This window comes from Ursus arctos, unplaced genomic scaffold (assembly GCF_023065955.2).
Source record: "Ursus arctos isolate Adak ecotype North America unplaced genomic scaffold, UrsArc2.0 scaffold_3, whole genome shotgun sequence".
NCBI lineage: Eukaryota > Metazoa > Chordata > Mammalia > Carnivora > Ursidae > Ursus > Ursus arctos.
The window spans coordinates 80,161,572-80,172,812 of NW_026622985.1; the positions used below are offsets into that span (position 1 = coordinate 80,161,572).

The 11,241-nt window shown below is 40.1% G+C and overlaps 1 protein-coding gene across 1 annotated transcript in view; it reads left to right on the forward strand.

Moving 5' to 3' along the window:
• The window catches only part of STRIP2 (striatin interacting protein 2), a 47,404-nt gene extending 43,064 nt beyond the window's left edge, over window positions 1–4,340 (forward strand). Inside the window, exon 21 of the mRNA XM_026510950.4 lies at window positions 1,677–4,340. Within this exon, the coding sequence (XP_026366735.3) occupies window positions 1,677–1,927 (251 nt within the window). The 3' untranslated portion in view covers window positions 1,928–4,340. The remainder of the gene's footprint in view (window positions 1–1,676) is intronic.
• Window positions 4,341–11,241: the final 6,901 nt, after the last annotated feature.

An 11,241-nucleotide genomic window follows, 5' to 3' on the forward strand; every position in this document is an offset into this window, starting at 1 on the left:
GGATTCAATTTAAACTTTTTCAGCTGTAGTACACTTGAGGTACCATTGGGAGCTGCATATTGTCTCACATTAGGAAACATTGTATTATCTGGTTGACTACCAAGATATGGTAAATTGACCAAAGTTTGGAAGAATTTATTTTGGAGAGCTTTTTCATTGTATTGACATTTGCTGTAGTGGGATTTGACCATTATTTGCATAATTGTATTTAAGAGTTTTTGGTAAAGATGGCTAATGACTTGTCTTTGCTGAGATTTGTAACCTGCCTGAATTTTAGAGAATGCTGAAGTAAAGAACCCACTAAACTAAGGGAAATATATGATTGGCAGATATCAAGCCAGGATGCAACTTCTATGAGACATAAAGCCAATTAACTATTTAAATTCTTGTAGATTTTTAGATTGGGATAGGCCGGTGATGGGTATTAAGGAGGGCACGTATTGCACGGAGCACTGGGTGTTATACGCAAACAATGAATCTTGGAACACGACATCAAAAACTAATGATGTACTGTATGGTGACTAACATAACATAATAAAAAAAAATTTTTTTTTTTAATTCTTGTAGATTTTTAAAACATGCAGATGTTTTATCCGGCAAATGGCATGTCTGTTGTTGCTGCCATCATGAACCCAAACCCAATCTATACTTCCTTAAGATAAACGATTCAGGGGCGCCTGGCTGGCTCAGTCAGTAGAGCATGTGACCCTTGATCCTGGGGTCATGAGTTCGAGCCCCATATTAGATATAGAGATTACTTAAAAAAATAAAATATTTTTCTTAAAAGATTTTATTTATTTATTTGACAGAGAGAGAACACAAGCAGGGAGAGCAGCAGGCAGAGGGAGGGGGAAAGCAGGCCCCCCGATGAGCAGGGAGCCCAAATCGGGGCTTGATCCCAGGACCCTGGGATCATGACCTGAGCTGAAGATGCTTGGCCAACTGAGCCACTCAGGCGTCCCAAAAATAAAATCTTCTAAAAAAGAAAAAAAAGATAAACCATTGAGTGTGGGACATAAGAAATCTGGGAAAGATGGATCTCTAGCCCTGAAGTAAGTGTCTGAGTGGGATAAATAGAAAGAAAGCAGATCATCTGTTTTCTGTTTTCACCTTCATGGAAGCTTTCACCTCGTAATTTTAACATACACTGACACATACATTTATCATATGCTGGGAGAAGTCACAGGGAATCAGTAAAGTCTTCAGTAATTGGTCCATTCTGATTCTCCTTGTTGTACCTCTTCCTGCCTCTTTCCATTCCTCGAGAGCTGGTGATTCCATTCAAATGGGTAACTCCCATACCCTAGGAAACCTCAGTAAAGGGAATTGAGTTGCCATTTTGGAAAATATAATACATATAACTAGTAAGAAAGTAAAATAAGAGGAAGTACAGTTAAAAAAAAAACAAAAGTCCACCTCCCTCAGGGGCCTTATTTCTTTCTCAGTGGTAATCACTGTTAGCAGCTTCCTGACTACCCTTCCAAAGATAGTCTCTGCATATACAAGTGTATTTTTTAACCTTGAGTGACAGCATATTATATGCTTAGTACCCTGCCCTCCACAGAAAGGAAATTCTGAGCAGTTTCATTGTTCTTATCCCATAGACCATACTCTGTGGTAAGAGGAGCAGAGTCCTGAGTTGTATACATGTTCTTCTTCCTCTCTTCCCAACACAGACATCGATGCCAGGCCGTGGGACTTCCAAGCGGAAGAATGCACCTTGAGGGCCAACATTGAGGCTTTTAACAGCCGCCGGTATGACAAGCCCCAGGACTCTGAATTTTCACCTGTGGATAACTGCTTGCAGAGTGTGCTGGGGCAGAGGTTGGATCTGCCTGAGGATTTCCACTACTCATATGAGCTCTGGCTGGAGAGAGAGGTGTTTTCACAGCCCATCTGTTGGGAGGAGCTGCTCCAGAATCACTGACTGAGCTCTTAACAACAAAACATCTGATAGATGGGCTTTGGCTCCAATAAATGGTGCTCTGCCTACCCTACCCATTCAGCCTTTGTTTCCAGGTCTGGGAGTGCTTGTCCAGGGGAAAGCTGGCCTAGCCCGAGGACATCCAGTGTAGTGCAGGGCCCTTCTGGGGGCCTTGGGACTGGAGATAGAGCAAAGCTAGGATCCTGAGGCCCAAGAAATTGGTCAGCTTGCACTAGGGTCAGTTGGGTACCCAGTGGGCCTTGAAAATCTGCTGGATCAGTCCTGGACAGGCTTTTTTGTGGGACCGCTCCCTGCTTTAGTCTTGCCCAGAACCAGGCCAGCCTTTGCTGGCCCCAAGAATAAGAGTAAGTTTATTATAGCATTTGATCCATGACATTCACCACAGGTAATGGGAGAGGCAAATCATAAAATAGGGAGAACACTTCCTTCTTGCTTACCCTGGATTCCTAGGACTTGTAAGAGGTTTGGCAAAACCAACTTTGAAATTAAGTCTGTATTTTAAATTAAAAATTTTGACACCTCTTTCTAAAATTATTAGCTCAAAGATGATTTTAGAGCACCTGCACCTTCTTTGTAAAGGATGATGATTTACTATTACCTAAATACTGCATGTTACAGTAAGGTATATTGTGTAAAGTGGGGTTTTTTCTCTACTCCCGAAGAGATCTATGTTCAAGCTGAAAATTATTTCTGTGTGCATCGTGTATGGGACATGGAGCGCTCTGCCACAGCCAGTCTGAATAGGCCTCCTCTAAGGATGTTTCATGTTTTTCTGAAACTACTTCAGTCTTCAGATAACTGAGTACACTGTAAAAAAATTATCCTTTTCATCCAATTCATTTTTTAAATGACAAGTAACCACAGGAGGTTTTATTTATTGAGATGGCTATGTCCATTTGTGCTCGTGATCGATTTATTTTCTAATTGAATAGAATAGCGAGAGCATCACAGCTTACCATTTTTCTTCTATGTTGATTAATGATTTTTTTTCCTTTTTACTGCGAGTGCTTTCAAAGCGTGGTATGGAGATTTAGCAATACTGTTCCTACCTAAAAGTACGGCACACTTCTTTGAAAATACAGGGGTTGATGTACCAATCTCTTTAAACTTCTTTTACAGCAGAATCACGTACTTGTCAGGGCGCCTGGATGGCTCAGTCAGTTAAGCGTCTGACTCTTGATTTTGGCTTGGGTCATGATCTCAGGGTCATGAGATCGATCCCCGAGTCCTGTCGGGCTCCATGCTCAGCAGGGAGTCTGCTTGAGATTCTCTCTCTCTTCCTCTGTCCCTCCCTACCTCCACACACTCTCTTTCTCAAATAAACAAATCTTAAAAAGAAGAAAAGAATCACATACCTCTCAACAGAAACAAGGTTTTTAGAAAAGCTTCTGATTCGATCAGGATCATTTTATTTCTCTTCTGTCCCCACAATTAAGTCATCTATATTTTCAAGCTTTTTTTAAATGTTAAATGCCCTCCCCCCTGACATAGACACTACTGAATCTTTTTTATGATAGCACCGGGCCACTTTAATTGTGCCAGGAGGTCTAGTAAAAAATGGCTTATTTACTCTGTCGACCACAGTCTCATTTGGAAGTCATGATATAGTTGTTAACGATACCCAAAGAAACTAGACCAGAATTCTAAATAAGCTTGGATTTCACCTTTTTGAGCTTTAGGGTAGCAGGACTGCTGTTTTTATGGAAAGGTCATGAAAAATGTAAGTATGTAATGGATGACACTTCTTAAAATAATTTGTAAATTTTACCTGAGTCGGACAGCTGTCCTCACTGCCATCAAAGTAATTCACTGAGCATATCATCGATGACTCCTATTAATCTATTTTAATGTGGTTTAACTGAAAAGACAATTTTCAAGGAAAGAGCAGTCATCAATCTATTTCTCTTAAAGCCATATAGTATTTAATTTGTGTCAAGAACAAATAAGTTGCCCTTTTAAAAATATGCACATGAATGCTTTCTGAGGCATAGAAGTACGCTAAGCTTTAACATTTCATACTTTTTCACTAGTCTTCTCTTAAGGGAAGATTAATTCTCAGTGCAGATGGAGAAACTGAGATACCAAGAAAAGTGATTAGTTTCAAATCACAACATCTTTTTGCTGACTTGCTGGGACAGCATTCAGGTATTGACAGCCAGCCCCATATGTTAAAGTAACTGATTTGAATCTTCCAATTTGAGAACTCATGTGTGTGGTTAGGAATAAATTCAGATTAACCAACCTCCAATGGCGATTACAGTTACTACTTAGAAAACATTATTTGAGTGATTTATAGAGGATTTTTATTTGTGAATATTTCAGTAAAGTTTGTGTTGATTGTTGATAACGCTGTTTATCTACTGAAAGCACTTTAATAAAAAGAAATTGAACTGGAGTTAGAAATTTGGTCTTTAATTCAACATAAAAGAATCTTAAAGACAGATATAGAAAGGAATAATATACAAAGAAGAATATATAAAATCTTGTGTCAGATTCCGTGGGGGTAGACTAATAACAAACACAACTGCAAAATCTCAGTGGCTTATAACACACCTTTATTTCTTGTTTCTGGGTCTGGGGATCAGCTGCAGCTCTGCTCCACTCAGGTTAACTTGCTAGATTTAGCTCTGCTCCATACATCTTCTTATTCTGGCACGAGGCTGATGGAATAGCTCCTGCCTGGGACATACTGTTCTCCTGCTAGGCCAGAAGCAAGCACCAAACCACACCATGCAAGCACCTGGAGGGTGCCTAAAGCTCCTGCTTGGCTGTGGCATAAATCAAATTGCTCATATTCTGCCGCCAAAAAGCAATTCACATGGGGCAAGCCTAACATTGGGCCAGAGAAGTACATTCTACCTATGGAGGGCATATGGATAGACAGTGAGTCACAGCAGCTTCTCAGTGAGCTTTGAGATGGGTGGTAGGGCTTTTTTAGAGAGTCTTGAGAATTTCCACAGCTTTCCAGTGAGCATTTGAAACCACCCATTTCAGCGCTTTATGCTGATATCTTCAGTTGTGACTCTCTTGACCTTTTGTGTCCATCTTCCCCCAGCTGTTCACCTAACAAGCATCTTCGTTATATAAAGACAATTCTATAAATGAATGAGTGTTTCAATGGTCTCTTTTTCTCCCACAAGTAGTTGTGATGAATTTGTATTCTTTCCTCTTGGCCTTCTTGAGATGACCTATATTTACAATAAAACTAGCTGAGACTAAAAATGCAGTGGTAGTTCTGGAACAAAAATGGCACTGGTTCATACAACAATCAGACTTGTGACCTTGATCTCAGCGACGCTATTATTGTCGAGCTAAGTAACCACCTTAATACCCAGGCTAGGTCAAGTATGAACTTGGCAACACCTTGGCACTCTGCGAAGGTGCTAAGTGTATTTAGGGTAATTTGCAGAGGCAGAGAAAGTCCTGGCACTACCTCAGAAATCCTGGGCATGGCCAATTAACATCTGCTCTACCTATACTATGATTCCAGGCCAGACTTTTCCATAATGGAATGAGAAAATGTTTTCTGTAATAAAAATGTCTTACAAAATATTATGGAATTTATAAACAACTTTTGTGAAACACCCAGTAGGTTTTAGAGCAGCTACTGCTGTTCTTACATGTATTTAATACTAATACATATTTTAGTAGATATTTTATATGATGCTTTTCCACATGAGAGACAGCAAATACATACATAAAATATATTTTAGAGTAAAAGTGTCTACGTCATGATTTTATTACCTACACGTTAAATAAAACTGAAGTCTGCTTCTGGGCCTCCTGCTTTCTCATTTTCTCTCAACCAAAAAAAAAAAAAAAAGAATATAGTGATAGTGAAGAAAATTACCTCCTGTGTCATCTCACCGCTCAACAATGAGCTATTTGTATGGTGGCAGTTTAACAATATAAGGAAATGTGCAATCTCTAGGCTAGAACAAAGGGAGAGATCGAAGCTCTGTCTATATTGCAGCGCGGTTTGTACAGCAACATGCAAATACTTTTGGAAATGTTGGCATGGGTAAGTCCCAACAGGTGATTTTTGGGAAAGCACATGAGTAATTTTACTTATTTTTCCCACTAATGACTTTTCAGTGGCCTCTGGTATTCCTTCAGAAGTCCTGGTATGGCAAGTTTATAGATGGTAAGTCCTGAGTACCCTATACTTTCAAAGACCTCTTCCAGGTGTATGCATTTTCTAAATGTTTGGCTATTCTAATGTTAGCCTTAAAATGTTAAACCTCAATATTTGGAAGATTTTTAACAGAAATGTATTCTTTTTTTTTTTTTAAAGATTTTATTTATTTGACAGAGAGAGACAGCCAGAGAGAGAAGGAACACAAGCAGGGGGAGTGGGAGAGGAAGAAGCAGGCTCCCAGCGGAGGAGCCCGATGTGGGACTCGATCCTGAATCGCCGGGATCATGCCCTGAGCCGAAGGCAGACGCTTAACGACTGCGCTACCCAGGCGCCCCTAGAAATGTATTCTTGAGTTGAAAGGATCAGAGATCATCTAGGACAATCTCCATCCAACTTAAGAATTCCTTTAATTAGTATCGGCTACGTGTTTATCTGGCCTCTGATCTTTTCACTGATGGTAACCTATGTCATAGATTCAATAGTAATAACTGAAATGTCTACAAAAGAATTAACTACCTCAATACAATCAACTTAGGGTATTATTTGAGCCAGAAGAAACATGAATACATTTATGGGATCCAAACAACTAGCATTAGCTATTAATTGTACTTTCTTCCCCACCGTATTTGTTTCCCAGGGCTGCCGGAACAAGTCACCAGAAACTGTGTGGCTTAAAACAAGAAAAATGGATTCTCTCACCGTTACTAGGGGCCAGAAGTCTGAAATCAAGGTGTCAGCAGGACTTACTCCCTCTAAAGGCTCTAATCTTTTCCTTGCCTCTTCTAGCTTCTGGCAGCTTCTAGCCTCATGTCACTCCACCTTCTGCCTCCTCACATTGCTTCCTTCTCTTTCAAAAATCCCTCTGCATCTCTCCCCTAAGGATACCTCTGATTGAATTGAAGGCCCATCAGGATAATCCAGGATAAGCTTCTTTTCTCAAGATCCTTCATTACATCTTTGCCATATAAGGTAATATTCACTCTTGCTATAAGGTAGTTTTCACAGTTTTTGAGGATAAGGATGTGGAACATATCTTTTGGGAGGCCACCATTCAACCCACTACACCCACTAACAACCGTCAACATGTAGTAGCAAAATTAATTTACTCTTCTATCATTATTAGAGGTGTAAGGCAAGACCTGAAGGAAGTTATTTTTATTTGAAAGATGCTCGCAGCTATTGATGTAGTCAAAGAAAATTCAAGGAAAGAAAATTTCAGGCTCAGGTAGAGAGTTGGACATAAGCAGGTGTAAAATTGAAGACAACATTTAGGTGTTTATTGGCGTTTTTGTTAGGAAGGTACGTGTAAAAGATTCAAGTAATTTTTCAGAGCACACAATGAAAAGTGTAACTTCCCACCCCATTTCCCTATCGCATTCCCCAGAAGTAGTCACTGTAAATGTTTTTACTATTTTTTATCCTTTCAGAAAATTCCCATGATAATACCCATCTCTTCCCCATCAATATTTTTTTTTACATACATGGGAGCACAACATATTCTGTCCTATACTTGCTTTTATCATATTTATCCCAGAGACCTATTTTTCCATATTAATATTTTCTTGAATAACTATAACTTTAATATGTTTAATAATTAAATCATTTTCCCCTAACACTGCTTTCAAGTATGTTTCAGTTAAGAAGAAAGGGTATAGATGGGAAGAATGGTGTGTGTACGCGTGCACACGCATGCCTATGTGCGTGTGGTGATGGGATGAGGTCAAGGGAGATTTACTCAGTTATAGCAATAGGCCAAAGTGATTTGAAATATAATTTCCTACCACCAGCTCTGGACATTCAGACTCCCAGATCCTCTAAATGTAATGAGATTGTGCCTGAGTGGGCTACAGGGAGGTTTTTAGGCTGTTTGCTCCTTTACTAATTAGCCAGATTTAAATTTCAAAAAGCAAGGACTCTAAATTTTTACTTTTACATATTTTATAGAAAATAACCAAAGTCTTTCTAAGGAACTACAAGAGTACAAAAGTCATCCCATCTCTGCTCAAACACCTTTGGTGACAGTGACTTCCTTACTAAATATGACAATACCATCTGTCCCCTTGCCTCCAAATGGAAACATTAGTTTGAACATTCTGTAACTTTTTGTTCAAATGCTTAATGGAGCTGGCAGGACGAGGATCCTCCATGTGGATGCCTGTGAAAATATGTCTTCATGGTAAGATGCAAGATACTTTACCCAGAAAGGCCATACAGCATAATGGCTCAGATGGCAGGTGCTCAACCCAACTTGGTGAGATAGTCTATGCAGACTCTGAATCTATTAGCTGTGACTAGTTCTTTCCTCTCTTTCTGCCTCAGATTCCCCATCTGCAAAATAGGGATAGTACTACTACCTACCTTCTAGAATTGTAAGGATTAAATGAGTCGATGTTCATATAGTGCTTAGAATAATGCTCGCTAAACATGAGCGTACAATAATTGCTGATTACTATTATTTCCCACCTCATTCCCCTCCCTGTCAAAGAATATCCCAGCAAGAATAATTAATAGCATTTTAATTCTCTAGACCAGGAACCAGCAAACTACAGCCCAGGGGCCAAATCTGGCCCACTGACAGGTTTTATACAGACAGTCAATGAGCTAAGGAAGAATGGTTTTTACATTCTTAAATGGTTGGGGGAAAAAACCCATGGAAGAAAAATATTTATGATGCATGAAAATTCTATGAAATTCAAATTTCAATTTCCATGATAGTTTTTTTGGAACACAGCCACGCTCACTCGTTTACATGTTGTCTATAAAAGCTTTCAATCTACATCAGCAGAGTAGTTGCAAAAGAGGACATAAGGCCTGTAAAGCCTAAAATAGTTACCGAGTTTGCCGACCCCTGCTCTAGATAATTTTGTCTCCTGTCCGCTCCAGCTGGTCTTTACTGTACCCCAAGGTTCTCACTGCTGGGACCCTAGTGGCTGGCCAGAGGAAATTACCTACAAAGAACACTTTATTTTTTCTGTAACTTCCTCTACAATATTAGAGCTATAAAGGATGAAGTGAGTACAGCGCTCTACTGTTGAACTTAATGAGACAGAAAGAAAGGAGGAAGAGAGGGAGGGACCAGAGTAGAAAGGAGGAAATCAGAATTTTCAAATGCAACTTCTAAGAAAGATAATGATAGAATATTCTAAGTTTGGATGTTCTAAGAATGCATGCTTCAATTCTGGCAATGTTATTTTTTTTTAAAGAACAGCACAGTTTGTATTACTATTTATAAAGGAGGCATAAGGATGTATATTCATAAACAGATAAAATTAAGTAGTACTATTCTTTTCTTTTTCAAGTTTTTTTTAAGTACTCTACCCCCAACGTGGGGCTCGAACTCACGACCCCAAGATCAAGAGTCACATGCTCTTCCAACTGAGCCAGCCAGGCTTCCCACCGTGTTATTCTAATGTGAATTTGAAGAGTTATCTAAATTTAACTCATCTTCCAGTGTACACAGGAAAATTTGTTCAGTTCTTATAGAATAAACAGGTCTATTTTAAGTCTTAAACATTAAATGATTCTTAAATGGACGGGTATTTAAGAAAAATGCATGCGTTGTCAATGACTTTTTTTATTCTAACAGCAACCTGCACTGTGTTATGTAACAAAGTCTGTCTTTCAGCCCCTCGCTTCAGCAGCCCTCCTGCCCTCCCTGCAGGTCAGTGTGAAGCCTTTCTCCAGGGCAAAAGCTGAAGATCCACGTGGCCAATGGAAAATGGTGCTGCCATTGGGGTTTCAGTTGTCACTAGACCACCTTATGTCCTGCCTGTTCTACTGACAAAGCATGCTTTCTTGTGCTTTATAGCTTTTTCCCCAGCTTTATTGGGGTGTAGCTGACAAAACTGGAATATATTTAAAGTGTACACGTGATGATTTGACACACATATACATTGTGAAAGGATTACCACAATTGAGTTAACACATTCGTCACCTCACTTTTATGTGTGAAAACACTTAAGTTCCACTTTTAGCGATTTTCAACTATACAATACAGTATTATCAACGATAGTCACCATGTTATACATTAGACCTCATTCATCTTATAACTGAAAGTTTGTACCTTTTTACCAGCTCTCCCCGTTCCATTTTCCCTAACCCGCAAATTTATATCCTTTAAAGCAAGGCTTACTGGAGATACTTTGAATTTGCAAAACGTTTCACATGCACTCCATCATACCACCTTCACAGTAACCCAAAGCAAGGAAGCGAAGCTCAGAGAATTGCTCAAAATTGCATAACTAATAAGTAGTAAGGCCAAGTTTTGAACCCACATCTTCTAGCCTCAAGCCCAGGGAGCCCTCCTGAATGATTTTCGTGTTTAACAGCACCAGATGGACAGATGGACAGAGCTGGCTTTGACTTTGCTTGTTTGAACTTGGGCAAGTTCTCTCTCTGACCTCGAGCAAACTGGGGAACATAATGGAAACTACACTAGTTGTAGGGAAGTAATGATGTCACGATGTGTGCAAAGTGCCCGGCAAGGTGCTTGACATCAGCGCTCCTTCAGTGTTAACTATTATCTGCAATACGAAACGAAGGTCTAGTTTAGAATGATGAAAATGTCAAGGGGAGGACCAATAAAGGAATTTACAAGGGATGGCCTTGGACTCAACATTGGAGAGAGGAGTTAGAGATGACAAAGGGCAAGAGACTGGGAGAGCAGTGTTGTCACTGACCATGGAAACTAAGCAGCTGACAGAGGGAGAGATGCCCTAAGTCCAGAGAATAGTGCGGCCTGGAGACTGGAGCTCAGACAAGGGCCATTCTTTCTGGGGGCTGTGTCATCCCAAGAGAGGTAGTCACTGACATCAGATGAGCGGTCAGGTGAGGAGACACTGAGGCACAACTGCAGAGAGCTAAGGACTGGACTTTGAGATCAGCCAACACTCGGAGTGCAGCAGGAGGCAGACAGACATGAGATGACTAAGTGAGATCCGGACGAGCAAGAGCATAATGCACATATCAGAAGCAAGTTGGGAGACTTGGAGGAGGAGGAGGGGAAGAGGAGAGCAACATTAACGTAGGCTCAGACATCAATGAGAACGAAGAAGTGGCCAGGCTTTGGTAGAATGAAGGGGCACTCCTATTGAATCGTGGCCATTAGTCCATTAGTGTCTCTCACTACTGCGGCGGCATACAAAAATGAGTCTAAAAA